Raw genomic sequence first — 26,848 nt, 5'->3', positions numbered from 1 at the left:
CAGTATATAACACAGCCCACGCAGTATATAACACAGCCCACGCAGTATATAACACAGCCCACGCAGTATATAACACAGTCCACGCAGTATATAACACAGCCCACGCAGTATATAACACAGCCCACGCAGTATATAACACAGCCCACGCAGTATATAACACAGCCCACGCAGTAAATAACACAGCCCACGCAGTAAATAACACAGCCCACGCAGTATATAACACAGCCCACGCAGTATATAACACAGCCCACGCAGTATATAACACAGCCCACGCAGTATATAACACAGCCCACGCAGTATATAACAAAGCCCACGCAGTATATAACAAAGCCCACGCAGTATATTGCTCAGTAACGTATGATATAGCACAGCCTACGTAGTATATAACACAGGCCACGCAGTATATAACACAGGCCACGTAGTATATAACACAGCCCACGTAGTGTATAACACAACCACGTAGTATATAGCACAGCCACGTAGTATATAACACAGCCACGTAGTATATTGCACAGTAACATATGATATAGCACAGCCTACGTAGTATATAATACAGGCCACGCAGTATATAACACAGGCCACATAGTATATAACACAACCCACGTAGTGTATAGCAATGTGGGCACCATATCCCTGTTAAAAAAAAATTAAAATAAAAAATAGTTGTATACTAACCCTCCGGCGGATCCAGCCCAGGCCTTTAGCGATGCTCGTCATGACGCTCCGTTTCCAGTAATGCCTTGCGGCAATAACCCGTGATCATGTAGTGGTCTCACGAGACCGCTGCATCATCACGGGTCGTTGCCGCAATGCAGTCTTGGGACCGGAGCATCACTAGGAGCGGGAAGGTGAGAATATAATGATTTTTTTTTATTATTATTATTTTTAACGCATGTTTTTACTATTGATGCTGCATAGGCAGCATCTATAGTAAAACGTTGGTCACACTTACAGGGTTAATGGCATCGTTAACGGACTGCGTTACACCGCGTTATGCCACTGTGTAACGCAGTCTGTTGAACGGACTTCTGAAACGCTATGTGGGCGCTGAGTGGAGGGGAGAATGGAGGGGGCACTAACTGGACGGGAGTATGTAGGGAGCACTGACTGGAGGGGAGTAGGGAGGGGCAAATTCGCGGCCGGACTGTGCCTGTCGCGCCCAGCCGGCTGCGACCAATCAGCGACGCGGGATTTCCATGACAGACAGACAGACAAACAGGCGGAAGTGGACCTTAGACGATTATATAGATAGATGGATAAAATATTGGGATAGGTGACTTAATCATTGATTTCTGGTTCTTCATTCAGTCCCATTGCTCCTGGTGAATCACGTCTGGCCCCTCGACATGCCATCTGTTGTTACTGACATTTGTGAAAGATTGACTTGTAGAGTAAAGCCACTGGATGGGATCCCTGAGAAGCGCCTCTTGACATCCGCTGATTCTCTTTTGATTTGCCGGGTCTGGTGCAGCATCATCGTTGCAGAGTGAGGAACGTGTGGCGTTGTGCCAGGCCGGCTAGTCGGAAGAGCTGCCGATGCTGGGAAGAAGTAGGTGGCTCTACGAGCTCCCACCCAGCGACCATAGATTACTGACGTGCCTGATGGATCTGGGTCCTACAAATTTTCACCAAATCTACTGAAAAGCTCACTGATACCAGCATGACACCACCATTGTGACAAGTTATAAGATGATACTTCTTCCAGCCTAAATATTCCATTATCACATGTGGGGGATGTTATTTATTTAGGAACACCAGAAACTCAGCTACAAAGTGGAGACCATGTAAAGTTACATAGCGGGGTCTCCGGGTGCTGAGTAGCGGAGGGCATAAATGTCACCAACACTCTGCTGACCCCATAGCTGCAGAGTCCAGACCTTCTCTGACTTTAACATCTGTGCTAAAACTTTGCACCAGGAGCTTCGCGTCCTGATATCCACACAGCAAAAGGGCATAATAAATGCAAAAAATATGGCAAAAAAGGCAGCTGGCTACCTTTTTTTTTTAATTGTTTTTTCTCCTTTTGCTGTATTTATGATTTTTAGTGTTGGAACTCTCAAGACAATGAGGACCCCTGATGTGGGTTGCAAGCTCACGTATTTTGGCCAAAACATCGAGCCATGCTGATATAGATATAGATATATATATCTATATTTATATATGTATATCTACTATATAATTGTCTAAGGGTCACTTCCGTCTGTCTGTCTTTCTGTCTGTCATGGAATTCAAGTCGCTGATTGGTCTCACCAGCTGCCTGTCATGGCTGCTGCGACCAATCAGCGACGGCCACAGTCCGATTAGTCCCTCCCTACTCCCCTGCAGTCACTGCCCGGCGCCCGCTCCATACTTCCCGCTCCATACTTCCCGCAGTCATCGCTCACACAGGGTTAATACCAGCGGTAACGGACCGCGTTATGCTGCGGGTAACTCACTCCGTTACCGCCGCTATTAACCCTGTGTGACCAAGTTTTTACTATTGATGCTGCCTATGCAGCGTCAATAGTAAAAGCATCTAATGTTAAAAATAATAAAATAAAAAATCATTATATACTCACCTTCCGCCACCTTTCCCGCTCCTCGCGACGCTCCGGTAACCGCTCCAAGCAAGCGGCAGGTTTCGGTGGCAAGGATGGTATGCGACAAGGACCTGCCATGACATCACGGTCATGTGACCGCGACCTCATCACAGCGCCTGCGTGAGAAGGACCTGCCATGACGTCACGGTCATGTGACCGCGACGTCATCATGGGTCCTGCGCTACCAACCCTGGGACCGGAAGCTGCCGAGTGCACCGCACATAGGTGACAGGACTACAAGGGCTCCCTCGGAAGGTGAGTATATGTTTGCCCTTGGAAGGTGAGTATATGTTTATTTTTTATTTTTTAACCTGCGACATACGTGGCTGGGCAATATACTACGTAGCTGGACAATATACTATGTGGCTCTGTGCTGTATACTACGTCACTGGGCAATATACTACGTAACTGGGCAATATACTACGTGGTTCTGTGCTGTATACTACGTGGCTGGGCAATATACTACGTGGCTGGGCAATATACCACGTGACTGGGCAATATACTACGTGGCTGGGCAATATACTACGTGGCTGGGCAATATACTACGAGGCTGGGCAATATACTACGTGGGCTGTGCAATATACTATGTCACTGGGCAATATACTACGTAACTGGGCAATATACTACGTGGCTGGGCAATATACTACGTGGCTCTCTGCTGTATACTACGTGGCTGGGCAATATACTACGTGGCTGGGCAATATACTACGTGGCTCTCTGCTGTATACTACGTGGCTGGGCAATATACTACGTGGCTGGGCAATATACTATGTGGCTGGGCAATATACTACGTGGCTCTCTGCTGTATACTACATGGCCTGGGCAATATGCTACGTAACTGGGCAATATACTACGTGGCTCTCTGCTGTATACTACGTGGCTGGGCAATATACTACGTGGCTGGGCAATATACTACGTGGCTCTCTGCTGTATACTACGTGGCTGGGCAATATACTACGTGGCTCTCTGCTGTATACTACATGGCCTGGGCAATATACTACGTGACTGGGCAATATGCTACGTGACTTGGCAATATACTACGTGGCTGGGCAATATACTACGTAACTGGGCAATATACTACGTGGCTGGGCAGTATACTACGTAACTGGGCAATATACTACGTGGCTGGGCAATATACTACGTGGCTGGGCAATATACTACGTGGCTGGGCAATATACTACGTGACTGAGCAATATACTACGTGGCTGGGCAATATACTACGTGACTGGGCAATATACTACGTGACTGGGCAATATACTACGTGGCTGGGCAATATACTACGTGGGCTGTGCAATATACTACGTAACTGGGCAATATACTACGTGGCTCTGCTGTATCCTACGTGGCTGGGCAATATACTACGTAACTGGGCAATATACTACGTGGCTGGGCAATATACTACGTGGCTGGGCAATATACTACGTGGCTGGGCAATATACTACGTGACTGAGCAATATACTACGTGGCTGGGCAATATACTACGTGGCTGGGCAATATACTACGTGGCTGGGCAATATACTACGTGACTGAGCAATATACTACGTGGCTGCGCAATATACTACGTGGCTGGGCAATATACTACGTGGCTGGGCAATATACTACGTGGCTGCGCAATATACTACGTGGCTGGGCAATATACTACGTGGCTGGGCAATATACTACGTGGCTGGGCAATATACTACATGGCTGGGCAATATACTACGTGGCTGGGCAATATACTACGTGGCTGGGCAATATACTACATGGCTGGGCAATATTTATACTGACTCTATATACAGTAATATGAGTTTCACTTTTTGTATTGAAGAGCTGAAATAAATGAATTTTTTGATGATATTCTAATTTTGTGAGAAGCACTTGTAAGTGGTTGTATACACTAGATGGCTGTCTGAAAAAAACGATGCTTCTGCCATTACCCCATCTACAGGGGGTCGGGTGGGACCGAGCACTTCTGTGTTCTCTATGAAAAAAGCTCTGGGAGCACACCGTGATCTACAGTGTGAAATCAGTCACGCCTGATGGACGTCTTCCCCAGCGATCATTCGGCCTCTGCCCCCATAGACATTAGCATTTCGGCCTCTCTCATTGTCGGTGGGTTAGGCCAATAGACATCTAATGAGTATGAGGGTCCTTACAATGTTATACTTTCTTACATTTACAGACTTAGACCCCCCACTGCCAGACCAGAAGCTCTGTCACCCAGCATTACACGAAGCGCTGAATGACCCCGCCAATGGAGATTCAGCCTCCAAGCATCTCAAACAGCAGGTACAGCCTTTGCCACAGGACTTCGTGTCATCTTCACTGGGTTTTAGGTTATGGGGTCTACGAATAAAGACCAAATTGATGCTTTCTTCACCTGGTTCGCCATGACAATGTGAGATCTATGCGAGGTGCACCATTATTTCATGTGCAAAACTACAACTCCCAGCAATCTCTGACAGCCGTTGTACTTCTATAACATCTGGGAAAACACAAATGTGAGACTGTTACATCTGAAATGCAGGCTCTATACAGTAATCTGTGTATGGCAGCCCGTTAAATACAAAACCACATTTTCCACCCAATTTGAGTTAAATTTTTGTTTTTAACACCAGACTAAAAATACTGCAAACATTAAGACTCAAAATCCTCCCCCTTTCATGAGATTTGGCCTCCCGAAGCTAGGCTCTTTACAAGTAAAGAAGAAAATGGGTGGGTGTCTGTTAAATGCAAAACCGAAGTTTTGCCCAAAGGGTCTTAAAGAATTGAAGTGACAGCTGTTGTGAATTCTGTGGCCGAGCTCCCTCCTGTGGTCGAGAGTGGTACTTCGGCTGGTTCTGTCTATGAGCTTCCTTTGGTGGATGAGAGTGGTACTGCGGCTTCTGAGTTTCCTTCCTCAGGTGTTGAGGTTAAGTCGTTAGGTGCTGCTCTACTTAACTCCACCTGGTGCTTTGATCCTGGCCTCCAGTCAATGTTCTAGTATTGGTCTTGCTTCCTCCTGGATCGTTCCTGTGGCCTGGCTATCCTGCATAAGCTAAGTTTTGCTTGTGTTATTTTTGCTTGCTATTTTTTCTGTCCAGCTTGCTTTATTGGTTTTTCTTGCTTGCTGGAAGCTCTGAGACGCAGAGGGAGCACCTCCGTACCGTTAGTCGGTGCGGAGGGTCTTTTTGCCCCTCTGCGTGGTTGTTTGTAGGTTTTTGTGTTGACCGCAAAGCTATCTTTCCTATCCTCGGTCTATTCAGTAAGTCGGGCCTCACTTTGCTAAATCTATTTCATCTCTGTGTTTGTATTTTCATCTTACTCACAGTCATTATATGTGGGGGGCTGCCTTTTCCTTTGGGGAATTTCTCTGAGGCAAGGTAGGCTTATTTTTCTATCTTCAGGGCTAGTTAGTTTCTCAGGCTGTGCCGAGTTGCATAGGGAGCGTTAGGCGCAATCCACGGCTACCTCTAGTGTGGTGTGTTAGGATTAGGGATTGCGGTCAGCAGAGTTCCCACGTCTCAGAGCTCGTCCTTTGTTTTTTGTATTTGTCAGGTCACTTTGTGTGCTCTGAACTTCAATGTCCATTGTGGTTCTGAATTACCTGTTCATAACAGTACTGGTGGCCCAAAGTACTAATGCTTCTCAATAGAGGGAAAAGAGAAGTTCTGAGACCATTTTTTTTTCTTTGCACTGTGTTCTGTTTTTCTTTTCCCCTTTACATCAGGGTGATTCAGAACACAGGTGTGGACATGGACATTCAAGGTCTGTTCTCTTTGATGGATAATCTCGCTATAAATGTACAGAATATTCAAGATTTAGTGGTTCAGAATCCTATGTTAGAACCTAAGATTCCTATTCCTGAGTTATTTTCTGGAGATAGAGCAAAGTTTTTGAATTTTAAAAATAATTGTAAACTATTTCTGGCTTTGAAACCCCGCTCCTCTGGTGACCCAGTACAACAAGTTAAGATCATTATTTCTTTATTACGTGGCGACCCTCAAGACTGGGCATTTTCCCTTGCGCCAGGAGATCCTGCATTATGTAATATTGATGCGTTTTTTCTGGCGCTCGGATTGCTGTACGACGAACCTAATTCAGTGGATCAGGCAGAGAAAAATTTGCTGGCTCTGTGTCAGCGTCAGGAGGAGATAGAGATTTATTGTCAGAAGTTTAGAAAGTGGTCCGTGCTCACTCAATGGAATGAATGTGCGCTGGCAGCTATTTTCAGAAAGTGTCTCTCTGAAGCCCTTAAGGATGTCATGGTGGGATTTCCTATGCCTGCTGGTCTGAATGAGTCTATGTCTTTGGCCATTCAGATCGGTCGACGCTTGCGCGAGCGTAAATCTGTGCACCATTTGGCGGTATTATCTGAGCATGAACCTGAGCCTATGCAGTGCGATAGGACTTTGACCAGAGCTGAAAGGCAAGAACACAGACGTCAGAATGGGCTGTGTTTCTACTGTGGTGATTCCACTCATGCTATCTCCGATTGTCCGAAGCGCACTAAGCGGTTCGCTAGGTCTGCCACCATTGGTACGGTACAGTCGAAATTTCTTTTGTCCGTTACTTTGATCTGCTCTTTGTCTTCCTATTCTGTCATGGCATTTGTGGATTCAGGCGCTGCCCTGAATTTGATGGACTTGGAGTATGCTAGGCACTGTGGGTTTGTCTTGGAGCCCTTGCCGTGTCCTAGTCCATTGAGAGGAATTGATGCTACGCCTTTGGCCAAGAATAAGCCTCAGTATTGGACCCAGCTGACCATGTGCATGGCTCCTGCGCACGAGGAGGATATTCGCTTTCTGGTGTTGCATAATCTGCATGATGTGGTCGTGTTGGGGTTGCCATGGCTACAAGTCCATAATCCAGTATTAGATTGGAAATCAATGTCTGTGTCCAGCTGGGGTTGTCAGGGGGTACATGGTGATGTTCCATCTCTGTCTATCTCATCATCCACCCCTTCTGAGGTCCCAGAGTTCTTGTCTGATTACCGGGATGTATTCGATGAGCCCAAGTCCAATGCCCTACCTCCGCATAGGGATTGTGATTGTGCTATCGATTTGATTCCTGGTAGTAAGTTTCCTAAGGGTCGACTGTTTAATTTATCTGTACCTGAGCACGCCGCTATGCGGAGTTACGTGAAGGAGTCTTTGGAGAAGGGTCATATTCGCCCGTCATCGTCGCCATTGGGAGCAGGGTTCTTTTTTGTGGCCAAGAAGGATGGTTCGCTGAGACCTTGTATTGATTACCGCCTTCTAAATAAAATTACAGTCAAATTTCAGTACCCCTTGCCGCTGCTGTCTGATTTGTTTGCTCGGATTAAGGGGGCTAGTTGGTTCACCAAGATAGATCTTCGTGGTGCGTATAATCTTGTGCGTATTAAACGGGGCGATGAATGGAAAACAGCATTTAATACGCCCGAAGGCCATTTTGAGTACCTGGTTATGCCATTCGGACTTTCTAATGCTCCATCAGTGTTTCAGTCCTTTATGCATGACATCTTCCGAGAGTACCTGGATAAATTCCTGATTGTATACTTGGATGATATTTTGGTCTTCTCGGATGATTGGGAGTCTCATGTGAAGCAGGTCAGAATGGTGTTCCAGGTCCTGCGTACTAATTCTTTGTTTGTGAAGGGGTCAAAGTGTCTCTTTGGTGTTCAGAAGATTTCATTTTTGGGGTTCATTTTTTCTCCTTCTACTATCGAGATGGACCCTGTTAAAGTTCAGGCCATTTATGATTGGACTCAGCCAACATCTCTGAAGAGTCTGCAGAAGTTCCTGGGCTTTGCTAATTTTTATCGTTGCTTCATCGCTGGTTTTTCTAGCATTGCTAAACCGTTGACTGATTTAACCAAGAAGGGTGCTGATGTGGTCAATTGGTCTTCTGCTGCTGTGGAAGCTTTTCAGGAGTTGAAGCGTCGTTTTTCTTCTGCCCCTGTGTTGTGCCAACCAGATGTTTCGCTTCCGTTCCAGGTCGAGGTTGATGCTTCCGAAATTGGAGCAGGGGCTGTTTTGTCGCAGAGAAGTTCTGATTGCTCGGTGATTAAACCATGTGCCTTCTTTTCCAGGAAATTTTCACCTGCTGAGCGAAATTATGATGTTGGCAATCGAGAGTTGCTAGCCATGAAGTGGGCATTCGAGGAGTGGCGTCATTGGCTTGAAGGAGCTAAGCATCGCGTGGTGGTCTTGACTGATCACAAAAACTTGACTTATCTCGAGTCTGCCAAACGGTTGAATCCTAGACAGGCTCGTTGGTCGCTGTTTTTCTCCCGTTTTGACTTTGTGGTTTCGTACCTTCCGGGCTCTAAAAATGTGAAGGCTGATGCCCTGTCTAGGAGTTTTGTGCCCGATTCTCCGGGTTTGTCTGAGCCGGCGGGTATTCTCAAAGAGGGGGTAATTTTGTCTGCCATCTCCCCTGATTTGCGGCGGGTGCTGCAAAAATTTCAGGCTAATAGACCTGACCGTTGCCCAGCGGAGAATCTGTTTGTCCCTGATAGGTGGACGAATAAAGTTATCTCTGAGGTTCATTGTTCGGTGTTGGCTGGTCATCCTGGAATCTTTGGTACTAGAGATTTGGTGGCTAGATCCTTTTGGTGGCCGTCTCTGTCGCGGGATGTGCGTTCTTTTGTGCAGTCCTGTGGGATTTGTGCTCGGGCTAAGCCCTGCTGTTCTCGTGCCAGTGGGTTGCTTTTGCCCTTGCCGATCCCGAAGAGGCCTTGGACACATATCTCTATGGATTTTATTTCGGATCTCCCCGTCTCTCAAAGAAAGTCGGTCATTTGGGTGGTTTGTGATCGCTTCTCTAAGATGGTCCATTTGGTGCCCTTGTCTATATTGCCTTCCTCCTCTGATTTGGTGCCGTTGTTTTTCCAGCATGTGGTTCGTTTACATGGCATTCCAGAGAACATCGTTTCTGACAGAGGTTCCCAGTTTGTTTCGAGGTTTTGGCGAGCCTTTTGTGCTAGGATGGGCATTGATTTGTCTTTTTCCTCGGCTTTCCATCCTCAGACAAATGGCCAGACTGAACGAACCAATCAGACCTTGGAAACATATCTGAGATGTTTTGTTTCTGCTGATCAGGATGATTGGTTGTCCTTTTTGCCTTTGGCTGAGTTCGCCCTTAATAATCGGGCCAGCTCGGCTACTTTGGGTTCGCCGTTTTTCTGCAATTCTGGGTTCCACCCTCGTTTCTCTTCAGGGCAGGTTGAGTCTTCGGACTGTTCTGGTGTGGATACTGTGGTGGATAGGTTGCAGCAGATTTGGACTCATGTAGTGGACAATCTGACTTTGTCCCAGGAGAAGGCTCAACGTTTCGCTAACCGCAGGCGCTGTGTGGGTCCCCGACTTCGTGTTGGGGATTTGGTTTGGTTGTCATCTCGTTATATTCCTATGAAGGTTTCCTCTCCTAAATTTAAGCCTCGTTTCATTGGTCCATATAGGATTTCTGAGGTCCTTAATCCTGTGTCTTTTCGTTTGACTCTTCCAGCTTCTTTTTCCATCCATAACATGTTCCATAGGTCGTTGTTGCGGAGATACGTGGCACCTGTGGTTCCATCTATTGATCCTCCTGCTCCGGTTTTGGTTGAAGGGGAATTGGAGTATATAGTGGAGAAGATTTTGGATTCTCGTGTTTCGAGACGGAAACTCCAGTATCTGGTTAAGTGGAAGGGTTATGGTCAGGAAGATAATTCCTGGGTCTTTGCCTCTGATGTCCATGCTGCCGATCTGGTTCGTGCCTTTCATGTGGCTCATCCTGGTCAGCCTGGGGGCTCTGGTGAGGGTTCGGTGACCCCTCCTCAAGGGGGGGGTACTGTTGTGAATTCTGTGGCCGAGCTCCCTCCTGTGGTCGAGAGTGGTACTTCGGCTGGTTCTGTCTATGAGCTTCCTTTGGTGGATGAGAGTGGTACTGCGGCTTCTGAGTTTCCTTCCTCAGGTGTTGAGGTTAAGTCGTTAGGTGCTGCTCTACTTAACTCCACCTGGTGCTTTGATCCTGGCCTCCAGTCAATGTTCTAGTATTGGTCTTGCTTCCTCCTGGATCGTTCCTGTGGCCTGGCTATCCTGCATAAGCTAAGTTTTGCTTGTGTTATTTTTGCTTGCTATTTTTTCTGTCCAGCTTGCTTTATTGGTTTTTCTTGCTTGCTGGAAGCTCTGAGACGCAGAGGGAGCACCTCCGTACCGTTAGTCGGTGCGGAGGGTCTTTTTGCCCCTCTGCGTGGTTGTTTGTAGGTTTTTGTGTTGACCGCAAAGCTATCTTTCCTATCCTCGGTCTATTCAGTAAGTCGGGCCTCACTTTGCTAAATCTATTTCATCTCTGTGTTTGTATTTTCATCTTACTCACAGTCATTATATGTGGGGGGCTGCCTTTTCCTTTGGGGAATTTCTCTGAGGCAAGGTAGGCTTATTTTTCTATCTTCAGGGCTAGTTAGTTTCTCAGGCTGTGCCGAGTTGCATAGGGAGCGTTAGGCGCAATCCACGGCTACCTCTAGTGTGGTGTGTTAGGATTAGGGATTGCGGTCAGCAGAGTTCCCACGTCTCAGAGCTCGTCCTTTGTTTTTTGTATTTGTCAGGTCACTTTGTGTGCTCTGAACTTCAATGTCCATTGTGGTTCTGAATTACCTGTTCATAACAGACAGCATACAAAGAGTCGCTCTTAAGCTGCTGAGGTAAAGTGAAAGCTGAGCTCTGGTTGCTATGGACAACTAGTACAGTCTCACTCTGAGGCAGTTGCACATTTTCTGCTTTATATATACACTGCTCAAAAAAATAAAGGTAACACCTAAACAACACAATGTAACTCCAAGTCAGTCCAGATATGAAGCAACACAGATTGTGAATCGAGTTCTCCTGCTGTTGTGCAAATGGAACAACAGGTTAGAAATGATAGGCAATTAGGAAGGCAACCCCTATGAAGGAGTGGTTCTGCAGGGGGTCACCATAGACCATTTCTCTGTTCTCATCCTCTTTGACTGTTGTTTTGGTCATTTTTTTCATTTTGTCATTGCTCTCACCTCTAGAGGTACAGTAGCATGAGGTGGTGTCTACAACCCACAGAAGTTGCTCAGGTAGTGCAGCTCATCCAGGTTGGCACATCAATGATAGCTGTGGCAAGAAAGGTAGCTGTGTCTGTCAGCACAGTGTCCATAGTGTGGAGCAGATACCAGGAGACGTGGAGGGGGCCATAGGAGGGCAACAACCCAACAGCAGGACCGCTACCTCCTCCTTTGTGGTGTCTACAACCCACAGAAGTTGCTCAGGTAGTGCGGCTCATCTAGGTTGGCACATCAATGATAGCTGTGGCAAGAAAGGTAGCTGTGTCTGTCAGCACAGGGTCCATAGTGTGGAACAGATACCAGGAGACGTGGAGGGGGCCATAGGAGGGCAACAACCCAGCAGTAGGACCGCTACCTCGTCCTTTGTGCAAGGAGGAGCAGTGCCAGAACCCTGGAAAATGACCTCTAGCAGGCCACTAACATCCATGTGTTTGCTCAAACTGTCAGAAACAGACTCCATGCGGGTAATATGAGGGTGCGATGTCCATCAGTGGGTGTTGGGGTTACATCCTAACACCTTGCAGGACGATTAGCATTTTCTAGTTCCTGCATGATGAAGGCATTGATGCTATGGACTGGCCTGCCCGTTCCTCATGAATCCAATCGAGCACATCTGGGACATCATGTCTCGTTCTATCCACCAATGCCATGTTGCACCACAGACTGTCATTTAGTTGGCTGATGATTTAACCCCTTTCTGCCAATGGACATACTATTCCGTCCATGTGGGGTGGGCCATACTTCCCAAGGACGGAATAGTACGTCCAGCGCGATCGGCCGCGCTCACGGGGGGAGCGCGTCCGATCGCGGCCGGGTGTCAGCTGCCTATCGCAGCTGACATCCGGCACTATGTGCTAGGAGCGGTCACGGACCGCTCCCGGCACATTAACCCCCGGCACACCGCGATCAAACATGATTGCGATGTGCCGGCGGTACAGGGAAGCATCGCACAGGGAGGGGGCTCCCTGCGAGCTTCCCTGAGCCCCCCGCAGCAACGCGATGTGATCGCGTTGCTGCGAGGGTCTCCTCACCTCCCTCCCTGCTCCAGGCTCGGATCCAAGATGGCCGCGGCATCCGGGTCCTGCAGGGAGGGAGGTGGCTTCACAGAGCCTGCTCAGAGCAGGCACTGTGAAGCCTGCAGTGCTGCAAGTCAGATCGGTGATCTGACAGAGTGCTGTGCAAACTGTCAGATCACCGATCTGTTATGTCCCCCCCTGGGACAAAGTAAAAAAGTAAAAAAAAAAAATTTCCACACGTGTAAAAAAAAATAATAAAAAAAATTCCTAAATAATGAAAAAAAAAAAACATTATTTCCATAAATTAATTTCTTTATCTAAATAAAAAAAACAAACAATAAAAGTAGACATATTTTGTATCGCCGCATCCGTAACGACCCCACCTATAAAACTATATAACTAGTTAACCCCTTCAGTAAACACCGTAAGAAAAAAAAACGAGGCAAAAAACAACGCTTTATTATCATACCGCCGAACAAAAAGTGGAATAACACGCAATAAAAAAGACAGATCTAAATAACCATGGAACCACTGAAAGCGTCATCTTGTCCCGCAAAAAACGAGCCGCCATACAGCATCATCAGCAAAAAAATAAAAAAGTTATAGTCCTCAGAATAAAGCGATGCAAAAATAATTATTTTTTCTATAAAATAGTTTTTATCGTATAAAAGCGCCAAAACATAAAAAAATGATATAAATGAGATATCGTTGTAATCATACTGACCCGAAGAATAAAACTGCTTTATCCATTTTACCAAACGCGGAACGGTATAAACACCTCCCCCAAAAGAAATTCATGAATAGCTGGTTTTTGGTCATTCTGCCTCACAAAAATCAGAATAAAAAGCGATAAAAAAATGTCACTTGCCTGAAAATGTTACCAATAAAAACGTCAACTCGTCCCGCAAAAAACAAGACCTCACATGACTCTGTGGACCAAAATATGGAAAAATTATAGCTCTCAAAATGTGGTAACGCAAAATATATTTTTTGCAATAAAAAGCGTCTTTCAGTGTGTGACGGCTGCCAATCATAAAAATCAGCTAAATAACCCACTACAAAAGTAAATCAAACCCCCCTTCATCACCCCCTTAGTTAGGGAAAAATTTAAAAAATTTAAAAAATGTACCGGTATTTCCATTCTCCCATTAGGGTTAGGGCTAGGGTTAGGGCTGGGGCTAGGGTTAGGGCTAAGGTTAGGGCTAGGGTTAGGGTTGGGGCTAGGGTTGGGGCTAGGGTTAGGGCTAGGGTTAGGGCTAGGGTTAGGACTAGGGTTAGGGTTGGGGCTAGGGTTAGGGCTAGGGTTGGGGCTAGGTTTAAGGCTACGGTTAGGGTTGGGGCTAAAGTTAGGGTTTAGATTACATTTACGGTTGGGAATAGGATTGGGATTAGGGTTAGGGGTGTGTCTGGGTTAGAGGTGTGGTTAGGGTTACCGTTGGGATTAGGGTTAGGGGTGTGTTTGGATTAGGGTTTCAGTTATAATTGGCGGGTTTCCACTGTTTAGGCACATCAGGGGCTCTCCAAACGCGACATGGCGTCCGATCGCAATTCCAGCCAATTCTGCGTTGAAAAAGTAAAACAGTGCTCCTTCCCTTCCGAGCTCTCCCGTGTGCCCAAACAGGGGTTTACCCCAACATATGGGGTATCAGCGTACTCAGGACAAATTGGACAACAACTTTTGGGGTCCAATTTCTCCTGTTACCCTTGGTAAAGGATTTTTTATTATCACGGCTCTGCGTTATAAACTGTAGTGAAACACTTGGGGGTTCAAAGTTCTCACAACATATCTAGATAAGTTCTTTGTGAGGTCTAGTTTCCAATATGGGGTCACTTGTGGGGGGTTTCTACTGTTTAGGTACATTAGGGGCTCTGCAAACGCAATGTGACGCCTGCAGACCAATCCATCTAAGTCTGCATTCCAAATGGCGCTCCTTCCCTTCCGAGCCCTCCCATGCGCCCAAACGGTGGTTCCCCCCCACATATGTGGTATCAGCGTACTCAGGACAAATTGGACAACAACGTTGTATTTTCTTGGGAAAATACAAAACTAGGGGCTAAAAAATAATTTTGGAGGGAAATTTTTTATTTTTTATTTTCATGGCTCTGCGTTATAAACTGTAGTGAAACACTGGGGGGTTCAAAGTTCTCACAACACATCTAGATAAGTTCCTTGGGGGGTCTAGTTTCCAATATGGGGTCATTTATGGGAAGTTTCTACTCTTTAGGTACATATGGGGCTCTGCAAACGCAATGTGACGCCTGCAGACCAATCCATCTAAGTCTGCATTCCAAATGATGCTCCTTCCCTTCCGAGCTCTGCCATGCGCTCAAACGGTGGTTCCCCCCCCACATATCGGGTATCAGCGTACTCAGGACAAATTGGACAACAACTTTTCGGGTCCAATTGCTCATGTTACCCTCGGGAAAATACAAAACTGGGGGCTAAAAAATAATTTTTGTGGGAAAAAATTTTTGTTTTATTTTTACGGCTCTGCATTATAAACTTCTGTGAAGCCCTTGGTGGGTCAAAGTGCTCACCACACATCTAGATAAGTTCCTTAGGGGGTCTACTTTCCAAAATGGTGTCACTTGTGGGGGGTTTCAATGTTTAGGCACATCAGTGGCTCTCCAAACGCAACATGGCGTCCCATCTCAATTCCTGTCAATTTTGCATTAAAAAGTCAAATGGCGCTCCTTCCCTTCCGAGCTCTCCCATGCGCCCAAACAGTGATTTACCCCCACATATGGGGTATCAGCGTACTCAGGACAAATTGTACAACAACTTTTGGGGTCCAATTTCTCCTGTTACCCTTGGGAAAATAAAAAATTGGGGGCGAAAAGATAATTTTTTTGAAAAAAAAATGATTTTTTATTTTTACGGTTCTGCATTATAAACTTCTCTGAAGCACTTGGTGGGTCAAAGTGCTCACCACACCTCTAGATAAGTTCCTTAGGGGGTCTACTTTCCAAAATGGTGTCACTTGTGGGGGGTTTCAATGTTTAGGCACATCAGTGGCTCTTCAAACGCAACATGGCGTCCCATCTCAATTCCAGTCAATTTTGCATTGAAAAGTGAAATGGCGCTCCTTCGCTTCCGAGCTCTGTCATGCGCCCAAACAGTGGTTTACCCCCACATGTGGGGTATCGGCGTACTCAGGACAAATTGTACAACAACGTTTGGGGTCCATTTTCTCCTGTTACCCTTGGTAAAATAAAACAAATTGGAGCTGAAGTAAATTTTTTGTGAAAAAAAGTTATGTTCATTTTTATTTAAACATTCCAAAAATTCCTGTGAAGCACCTGAAGGGTTAATAAACTTCTTGAATGTGGTTTTGAGCACCTTAAGGTGTGCAGTTTTTAGAATGGTGTCACACTTGGGTATTTTCTATCATATAGACCCCTCAAAATGACTTCAAATGAGATGTGGTCCCTAAAAAAAAATGGTGTTGTAAAAATGAGAAATTGCTGGTCAACTTTTAACCCTTATAACTCCCTAACAAAAAAAAATTTTGGTTCCAAAATTGTGCTGATGTAAAGTAGTCATGTGGGAAATGTTACGTATGAAGTATTTTGCGTGACATATCTCTGTGATTTAATTGCATAAAAATTCAAAGTTGGAAAATTGCGAAATTTTCAAAATTGTCGCCAAATTTCCGTTTTTTTCACAAATAAACGCAGGTAATATCAAAGAAATTTTACCACTATCATGAAGTACAATATGTGTCGAGAAAACAGTGTCAGAATCACCGGGATCCGTTGAAGCGTTCCAGAGTTATAACCTCATAAAGGGACAGTGGTCAGAATTGTAAAAATTGGCCCGGTACATAACGTGCAAACCACCCTTGGGGGTAAAGGGGTTAATGCAGGTCTGGGAGGAGATCTATCATGAGAACATCCGCCGCCTCATCGGGAGCATGCCCAGACATTGTAGGAAGGTCATATAGGCACGCGGAGGCCTCACACACTACTAAGCATCATTTCCTTGTCTTGATGCATTTTTACTGAACTTGGATCAGCCTGTAAGTTGATTTTGAGTATCATGTTGATCATGTTTGTGTTGTTGTTTCGACACATTCCACTATATAATGAATAAAAGATTTGCAACTGGAATATTTCATTCAGTGATATCTAAGATGTGGGATTTTAGTGCTCCCTCTCAGTGTGAATGGGAACGTCGTCTTCAGGAGAGACGGAAGATACAGACTTCAAAGGAAGCTGAAATATCTGAACACCAGGAACATCGTCTTCAGGAGAGTCGGATGAGACAGGCTGAATCAATAAAAGCTGAAACATCTGAACTAAAGGATGAACATCCTCAAAATGACCGCATACGACATATGCAAAGACGTAGGCAGGCTGAATTGAGTTTGGAAGCGATTCATTATCACTAATGATGAGCGAATATACTCGTTACTTGACATTTCCCGAGCACGCTCAGGTGACCTCCGAGTATTTGTTAGTGCTCGGAAACTAAATTTTCCTCACCTCAGCTGAATGATTTACATCTCTTAGCCAGCTTGATTACATGTGGGGATTCCCTAGCAACCAGGCAACCCCCCACATGTACTTATGCTGGCTAACAGATGTAAATCATTCAGCTGCGGCGATGAAAGCTAAATCTCCAAGCACTAAAAAATACTCGGAGGTCACCCGAACGTACTCGGGAAATCACGAGTAACGAGTATACTCGTTCATCACTAATTACCACCCAATCAGGACTTTCTGATCTGAAAGTCAAAATAGGCAAAATGGACATAATATGGAAACATTGTCTAGCAAAACCTTAACTTGGAATCGATTGCCTGGTATGTGCAGCTCAAATGGCAGTGTCAGTTTGCCACCTTTAAGTCCACCTCTCAAACCACTTCTTTTCATACATGTTTGGAACAACTCTTGAGTCCAGGCATTTTCTACAAAGTATTAGGAGGTACAATTCATCTTTCCAGATGACTTCCTTTGGTATGATAACTGGACTCAAGGAAGCCAGATTTATGCCAACCTTTAAAGCCCATGGCCACTTTGTTGCTCTCAGAAATTCGCTCAAACAATAGCATTGCATTATCTGTGATTTTGGTCACTCTTTTAGATGGAGAGCGCATGGCTCTTTCAGCACTTGGATTGCCTGTAAAGGTAGCACTATTGGAAACTCCACTCTTTAATGTCACTAAGGGCTCAGGGAAAGTTAAAGTATTACGGTACAAATGTGCTATGGCACCCAAGAAAGCTGGAGGCCCTCAAACCTTGAAAGATCTGCGGGGATCCAGTTGCTTAATGGGGGGGAATTGTACTTTTTGCATGTGACTTCTGCCTAACGTTACCTGTTCCTAAGGGAGCAACACCAGCAGGCAAGCTGAATACCTGTTTAAAATGTTATCTATGGAGACAAATTTAGAAGCTAACTATGACTAGTAATATATTGGTTCACTTGATGGGAAATACTTCTGCAGACAAATTTACACACCACCCACTATGCTTTGGAAACGACAGGTTCCCTACAGATTCCACTACTGTCTTAATTTCCTTTTTGGAAAACTTTTGCAAAATAATGTCTTTAGTAGTGGAGGTTATTGACCAAGTTTTCCCTGATATTTGTAACAATTTTAACAACCATCTGCGGATTTGTGAACATTCAATCCTAGCGCCTAAAAACGATAGTGTCAGCTCCATAAATCTACAAATACAGGGAAGACTGTCCTATCCAGCAACTCCATACATGTCCATTGATTCAGTCATGGATAATGAACAAGCTGTAATGTACCCATTGGAGTTCCTGAATTCTGTGGCGCCTCCCTGAATGTCAGGCTCACTTTAAAAATAGGAGCACCTATAATGTTGCTTGGGAACCTTGACCCACCAAAATTGTGTAACGGCACAAGGTTGTGTGTTGAGTCTTATTCCCAAGATTATTGAAGCCACTATTCTTGTGGGAAACTCTAAGGGAGGAAATATTTACATTCCGTGTATCACCTTGCCACCAAGTGACATGCTCTTCCATTTTTTGACTGTAAACAAAGCACAAGGTCAATCACTTAAGGTAATCGATATTCATTTGGAGCGCCCTTGTGTCATGATCCGTTCCAGGGTTTATTAGTGTCTGCTCTTTTTTGGACGGATCATGTCAAGTGTTAACTTTGCTCTGCCTTATTCTGGGTTCAGGTTTGCTATTTAGCTCCCATGAATGTTGCTGGCAGTGTCAGTTATAGTTCTGTCTTCGGCTTGTGAACCTGACTCTGGAAACCCTTGGTTTGTCCTGCTGTGAACCCTGACTTGTCCTGTGTCTGTTATCCCCCTCTGTCTGCCCTTTACCTGCGTTTGTCTGTTCTGCTTGATTCTCTGATTCTGACCTTTTAGCTTGGCTATTGACTCTGTCTTGATTTGTCCCCATTGTACCGTATTTTGCTTGCCCTGGTTTACTGATCTCTTGCTACGTCCTGACTATCCTTTCTGTTTTAATCCTTTTTGTACTGACTTGTTATCTTGTGTCCTGACTCGGCTTTTCTGACCACTCTCTTGCCACTAGGTGGCATCTGTTCAGCTGCTCAGTGTGTTCAGTCTCACGTCCCTATAAAACTCCCCCTGCTGAAGGTTGCGCTGTACTGCAGTGCAGCTGCATGACACCTTGTTTTTCACATTGCTTGCACTAAGGTGGGTGACCCCAAAAATCTTTTCATGTATGCAGCTGAAGGTAAAATGAAGAATGTTACACAACTGTCTGTTGCAGTGCTTTTTTGGTATCTATAAATCAATCTTACTCCTTTTGTCCATTAACCCCTGATAGGTTACGTTGGGGAGAGTGGGGGGAACTATTGACCTATGCTGTCTCCACCTTAATTTTTTTATGTGTTTTTAAACGGAGACTACATTTTAATATTTAATAAAAATTGGTTCAAAAAGTAGTTGTTTGCCTACGAGTTTGTAAAAAACAATTGTTAACGCCAAACTACCAAGCAAGAAGAGTTGACGAAACATATGTTAAACGCTGAAGATGTCAACTTCGAGATTAAACTGAAAGTGTAACCTTAGCAAGTGTAACCTTGTTGTTACAGCTACATTGCGTATAATATTTTCCACGTTGCTTGATCAGCATTGTATGTCATGTTCTCGGTGTAGCCGGAGGGGTAATAAATGCTTTTCTTTTCGCAGGGTTCTATTTTGGGTCACTTGGAAAGACTGGATTTGCTTGGCCAGTCTCGTTGTTTTGTAGAGTTTGGAGCAGGCAGAGGAAAGTTGTCACATTGGGTGAACATCGCCACTCCAGACGCTGAAAATGTCCACTTTCTTCTGGTGGAAAGAGCCACAACTAGGTTTAAGGTGAGAATGTGCACACTGTCTTCCGAACACATCCAGTAAAAAACTGCAGTCCTAATTTTTGTGCACATCCAACAACACTACAAGTGACTTCTAATGACAATGACGTCACAGCTACAGCACTTGTTAGCGCTGCAGCCAATCGCTCAACTCAACAGCTTGTACCATGGACACTGCCGCTGAGCCCAGGCTGCACTGGTGATATCACACCTACCGCGCTCACTTGTGACATCTACATCCACTTAAGAAGCTTTGCAGATCACTTTATTGGTGGATTTGAATGCAGTCCTAGAGAGAAATTGCATTTGAGTGGTTTTCAATCTCCTGCTGTTCCTCAGCCCATTTGCATGCCATTAGCTGCATTGATATCAGTTTCATACTCATTTGGAGTACAGATGATGGCAGTGAGGAAGGGTCAGCAGCGGTCTCCTCCGAGTGTTCTGCTTATCAGAACAACCTCCTGCAGCAGCTAATCCCCAGAGACCGCACGTTCACACATCCGTCAGTCAGCCATGGGTCTACAGCCTCATATGTGCCTAGGAGACTATAAAGCTCAGGTCAGGAGATAAAAGATAAAAGCAAAGGCAGGCAAGTAGACTGGAGAAAGTAGGGATTAGGAAGCCAATTATATGCAACTTTTTTTTACAGGAATTATAACAAATCCTCTAATAAAGTGATTTGCAGAGTTTCATAAATTTCCATGTTGGACAAACTTACCTGTTAATCATTCCTTTCATTGTCATGTCATTTTTTTTTTATTATTATTCTTATGATTTTTTGCTGCAAAAGCATTACAGATAATGTTGAAAGAGTAATTGTCATTTTAACCTTTTATTTCTTGGAACATTAGTACATGTGAACATAAGATCAGTCATTCAAAATTCTCAATTTCTGAGTAAAATGTATATTCAGTGAAGATAATTGTTACTTGACTGAGATAGGACATGAGTCACTATTAGTAAGACTCTATACATGAGGGAGGAGCTCTGCTTCTAGCTCCTCCCCTTTTCCCGCTACATAGGAAACAACAGTTACTACTAGTAAGATTCTATACATGAGGGAGGAGCTCTGCTTCTAGCTCCTCCCCTTTTCCCGCTACATAGGAAACAGTTACTACTAGTAAGATTCTATACATGAGGGAGGAGCTCTGCTTCTAGCTCCTCCCCTTTTCCCGCTACGTAGGTGATGACAGTTACTAGTGATCTGTTTCTGTCTGTCATTTAAAAATCTCTATTCCTTGAACATGCAACTTGAGAATTCTAAAAGAAGCAGATTTCTCTCATAAGTTATATTACAAAGTACATTTTTTCATGTCTACTATAGATTTGTGTAATAAAAAGTAGGAGAAAATGAAAATCTAGCACCCTGATGATGGTGTGAGAAGTCAAAAAGCAGCAGACAGAAAGCAGGTCCTGTGTGCGAGCCCGTGGAGGGGCATTCATGAGTGCGCATACGACGCTGTCGCGCTACTGACTTCAAAACCAAAACTGTTAAAGAAAATAGAATAAAGTGATGGGAATTTGGGATGATCATCTACTATATAATCGTCTAAGGGTCACTTCCGTCTTTCTGTCTGTCTGTCACGGATATTCATTGGTCGCGGCCTCTGTCATGGAAATCCAAATTGCTGATTGGTTCATGGCAAAACGCCCACGACCATTGCCACGACCAATCAGCAACGGGCACAGTCCGCCGGCAAAATGGCCACTCCTTACTCCCCGCAGTCAGTATACTACGTGGCTGGACAATATACTACGTGGCTGGGCAATGTACTACGTGGCTGGACAATATACTACGTGACTGGGCAATAAACTATGTGGCTAGGCAATATACTACGTGACTGGGCAATATACTACGTGGCTGGGCAATATACTACGTGGCTGGGCAATATACTACGTGGCTGGGCAATATACTACGTGGCTGGGCAATATACTACGTGGCTGGGCAATATACTATGTGACTGGGCAATATACTACGTCACTGGGCAATATACTATGTAGCTGGGCAATACAGTACGTGACTGGGCAACATACTACGTGGCTGGGCAATATACTACGATAAGGATTGTTTTATTGGGGTCTGGTTCTGTTGTGTTGACCTCTCATAGTCTGAGTGATCCCTCAGACTATGAGGGGTCATCACAACAGAACCAGACCCCAATAAAACAATCCTTATCTAAGAACTGGCCCAATATTTATGGACATAACTGTTTATCACTCATGGTAATTCTGCTTCATGTCACCTGGCTTATCCATGGTTTTTCCCTTTTTTTTTCTATGCCATGTTGTGCATAAATATGTGATTCTTCAGAATTTCTTTTAGTCTTTGCCTGATGAAGAGACCTGTGTAGTCTTGAGAGCTTGCAATTTGTTACCATCTTTTCAGTTAGTCATTAAAAGGTATCAACCACTGAGGACTCTCATTTCTAAATATTTTTCTAAATTGGATTAGTTATTTGTTCCATTTTATATATTTTATTTGGAATATAGAGAAATATATATGCATTAACTATCATCCCTATCCTATGGTATGGTTTTTTTCATTTGTGACTCTGCATTTTGATTAATCTGTTAAGTAGCCGGCTGATTATCCCAAATCCCTGTCACTTCATTCTATTTTCGTTAACGCTTTTAGTTTTGAAGTCAATAGTGCGGCAGTATCGTATGTCCACATAATAATAAAGAATAAAAGTTAAAACGATGGGATGGTTACCCTTTAATAATATACAGGTTTTCTGTGAAACACAGTCCCTCAGGTAAATGATCTTTTCCACGGAATCTGAATCCCGTACATAGCGGTGCTACTATGTCTTGTGTAGCGCAATAATAAGGCTTTCATAAGGGTGCTAACCACTGAGCCATCGGGCTACCCTATATCAAATTGGTAACGTTGTTAATAGTGATGAGACTGTCATGGCTGTCTCATGTAGGCAAGCAGAGGGTTTAATCATGTTATGCTGATATCATTTGGGGAATTTTGATGGGTTTTCTATTCTTCACAATTAACTGTATAAGGTTATATGCATACACCATACCTGAGGAAGTTATCACAATTCCCTTTATATTCTGCAATTTTATGTGGACTAGAATCAGATAATTTAAAGGGAACCTGTCAGCAGGATTGTGCACAGTAATCTACACACAGCATCAGGCCGGCGCCGTTATACTGCTCTAGGCGGCCTGTGGGGGGTCTACATGTGGTGCTCTGATTAGGTATTCATATGAATGGCTTCTGATAGGTCACTGATCCCTCTCTGACCTGCCCCCTAGTTTACATAATGAATATTATGAATATTATGTATGTATATATATATATATATAATAGTAGAAAAGGAACAGCACCACGCTTATACTTATTTTCAGGTGCAGGGCCTCAGGCAACCAGTCCAACGATTGCACCAGATTCACAGAGATTCAAAAAAATAGGCAGCACTCCATTATTAAAGTGAGAAAATGTGGAAGGTTTTAATCAACCCACATAGCCGGGCGACGTTTCAGCTCCATCTGAGCCTTTTTAAAGCAATCTTTGGTATATTGGGGAGACAATATGTTAATTTAAGGTTCGGATGAATCAGCAGCATAGATATACCATTAGAAAGAAAAGAAAAGAATGTTAGCCCCCCCGCGTGAACCCAGAAGAAATACAGCGGGGGTCTCATGGCCTCATAGACCCTATAGGTTTTAATATGACAATTTTTCTATGGGTCATTTAGAGGTCAGGTCAGTCAGATGAGGTGAGGAGAAACTGGTTTTATCCAGTTCCTTCTGGTCTGCCTGACGCCCAATTTTAACTGTTTTGATTGGTTATTGAAGTGCTGGGCGCCCAAATATTTGTGTATAAAAACCCTGGTTTCAGGGGATTTAGTCATTCTGCTGGTGAAGAAGAAAAGAAGAAGAAGCACCTGAGGATGGAGGATCTCCTGCAGCAACTCCTGACCAGAGCCGGCGCTGAGGGTGGAGTGGAATGGCTTCAGCGCTGCTTGGCTATAGAACCTTCCTCCGCGGCAGCTGAGGCGTTCCCTCCCCCTCCAGAAGTTTCCTTCCAGCCGGCGTGTCAAGCCTCTCCAGCCCCGCCGGCATCTCCGGCTTCTGTGCGCCTCAGAAGACAGAGGATTCCCTATTCTCCGTCGGCGTCGCCTCCTGCTTCCGGCCGGTCAAGACAGGAAGTGAGGGGGAAGTCGCGACGCCGCCTGTCACAGAAGTCTCGCAGCCCTGCGCGAGACCTCCGCAGCCAGCACCGGAACGGGGCCCCGTCTTCATCAGCTGTTCCAGACGGGAGGCCTGTACCTCACCGCGGCCGTAAAAGCGCTGCGGTGTCAGCGGCTCCCGCAGCAGCGTCAGCATCTACGTCGTTGATCCGCGACGCTATCCGGGACGCTCCAGCGTCGCAGTCAGAGGAGGATGAAGAGGAGTCGCCATCTGCAGCAGCTGATCGCATGGGCTCGCCCAACATGGAGGGCTTGAGCTCCAGCTCCTGCAGAGATCCCAAGACTGGACAACATTCATCGAGGGGTGAGACTGTTATTTTGCCTACGTCTGTCCCTCACTCACAGCTCACAAATATCATTAGGAAAGTGTTGGCGGATACATTGAAGGAAGTTATTCCTTCTACTGCACGCACATCAGATACATATAGTGCTGCAGTCTCTGACACGTTGCCCGCCAACATTATTCCTGTTAATACTTTTAAGGAAGCATTGACCTGTGAATTATCTCCTTGAAGGATATCGGTTTGTGGATTAACCTTATGCTTCCACAGAGAAATAGCAATGTGAAACAGACCCCCGCTGGCACTTTGAAGTGGGGCGTTTGTTTTGCTTATAATGATTCCTTTTGCAAATGGAACAATAATTGTAGATTCCGTCACGAATGCTCTTTCTGTGGAAACTCGCACCCAATGGTTAAATGCTTCAAGAAGCAAGCCGCTCAGCAGTCCTCTGTTAAAGAGCACATTACTAAAAGCGCAGACTCCAGTGAGCCTGGCAAACATGTCCCCATGGCTAAGCAAATTTCCAGATCGGGTGATCAGTGAATTGTTGTTTTCTGGTTTTTTAGAAGGGTTTTTCGTACCTCAATTTAAAGGGGAGGGTTGTTTAGTCGTTCCTAACTTACCGTCCTTAAAGGCCAATCAAGATGTTGCTAGGGATAAAATTATCAGTGAAATTCAACTTGGCAGAGTTTCTGGGCCTTTTGAAACACCTCCTTTTGTTAATTTTTGTATATCTCCTTTGGGCTTAGTACCTAAAAAAGATGGGGGCTCTTTTCGTTTGATTCATCACTTATCCCACCCAGCAGGTTCCTCTTTGAATGATGAGGTGGATAAGTCCTTAGTTTCAGTAGCTTACTCTTCTTTTGATTCTGCATTAGAGATCCTTAAAAAATTCGGCTGCAATGCTTTGATGTCCAAATCGGACATTAAGTCTGCTTTTAGACTCCTCCCCGTTCACCCGTCCGGTTTTAACTCTTTAGGTTTTTATTTTGATGACTGTTTCTTTTTCGATAAGTGCCTACCCATGGGTTTTTCTTTGTCCTGTTTTTATTTTAAAAGTTTTTCCTCTTTTCTTCATTGGGTTCTAGAAAATAATTGCAAGGACGCGGGTATTCTCCACTATTTAGACGATTTTTTGTTTATTGGTCCTTTCGGCTCCCCCGCATGTGAGAATGCCCTTAACAAATTTATTCAAATGTGCGATTTTTTGGGGGGTTCCTATTGCTCACGACAAGACAGTAGGTCCTTCCAGAACAATTGATTTTTTGGGAATCACTTTATATTCCCAAAAAATGGAGTCTCGCCTTCCTATGGAAAAAGTTTTGAAACTTCGCGTTGCTTTGTCTAAATTTTTGTCAAAAGAGAAGGTGACGCTTAAAGAGCTTCAGTCATTGCTTGGATTATTGAATTTTGCAGTTCGAGTTATTCCCATTGGTCGGGTTTTTTGCAGAAGTTTATATGATGCCACCAAAGGCGTATCTTCTCCTCATTGTCATATCAGGATTCGTTCTGATCTCAAAGAGGATGCTAGATTATGGCTCACCTTTCTATCGGAATATAATGGCAGATCCTTGTGGCAGTCATCCTTTGTAGCAGCTGATTCTTTTCCGTTGGTTTTTTCTTTTGACAAGCGGCTCGGCGGTAGCATTTTTTGTATTTCTCATTGGACCTCTTTCCAATGGCCTTCAAGCTGGGTATCTGAGCGTTTGGTTTGCAATTCAGCTCTCCTTGAGATTTTTTCTATTTTTGCTGGAATTTACATTTGGGGGTCGCTAATGCAGAACTCTAGAATTTTTTTTTTTTCCTCTAACCAGGCGGTAGTTTTTGCCATTAATACGTTGTCTTCAAAAAATACTGTTGTAGCTAAGATCTTGAGACAATTGGTGTTCGTATGTCTAAAATGTAATATATGGCTGAAGGCTAATCTAGGTCAGAGTAAATTTTTAGGCTTGACGGACTCTTTGCTTAATCGTCAGTGGTCACATTTTTTTCTACAGGTTCCCAGGGCGGACCCAGAAGCAACCTTCTTATCCCCTGCAATATGGGACGTGATTACAATTTAATACCACATTTTATTAAAAATTCGTTATCTGTGAGATCATGGGCTGACTATTCAGCCGCATGGCGTAAATGGATTAATTTTTGCGATTCGAATTGTTATGACCCATTGGTTCCTAACTCATCAGCAGCATTGAAATTTGCTGCTGACATGGCTCAAATGGGTCTGTCATATTCAGCTATAGCTAAATGCCTTGCTGGGGTTTCTTTTTTCCTCAAACTTTCTGGCAACATTCCATTAACAAGTTTCTTTGCAGTCAAACAGTTTTTGAAGGGCCTCAAAAAGTCCAATTTTATACCTGATGCTAGAAGGCCTATATCTTTAGCTCTACTTAAGGATTTATGCTCTAGCCTCACTTACGTTTGTGTAAATTCTAATGAGGCCC

General features: G+C 44.5%; 1 protein-coding gene across 1 annotated transcript in view; it reads left to right on the top strand.

The window, feature by feature from the left end:
* TRMT13 (tRNA methyltransferase 13 homolog) overlaps nt 1-26,848 on the top strand; it is a 58,330-nt gene that overhangs the window by 23,603 nt on the left and 7,879 nt on the right. The window contains exons 6-7 of the mRNA XM_069737413.1: nt 4,741-4,847; nt 19,752-19,919. Coding sequence (XP_069593514.1) covers nt 4,741-4,847; nt 19,752-19,919 — 275 coding nt within the window. The remainder of the gene's footprint in view (nt 1-4,740; nt 4,848-19,751; nt 19,920-26,848) is intronic.

Source organism: Ranitomeya imitator, chromosome 8 (assembly GCF_032444005.1).
Source record: "Ranitomeya imitator isolate aRanImi1 chromosome 8, aRanImi1.pri, whole genome shotgun sequence".
NCBI classification, from domain to species: domain Eukaryota; kingdom Metazoa; phylum Chordata; class Amphibia; order Anura; family Dendrobatidae; genus Ranitomeya; species Ranitomeya imitator.
Note: the sequence above shows the minus strand (reverse complement) of the source record. Positions and strands in the feature narration are given on the sequence as shown.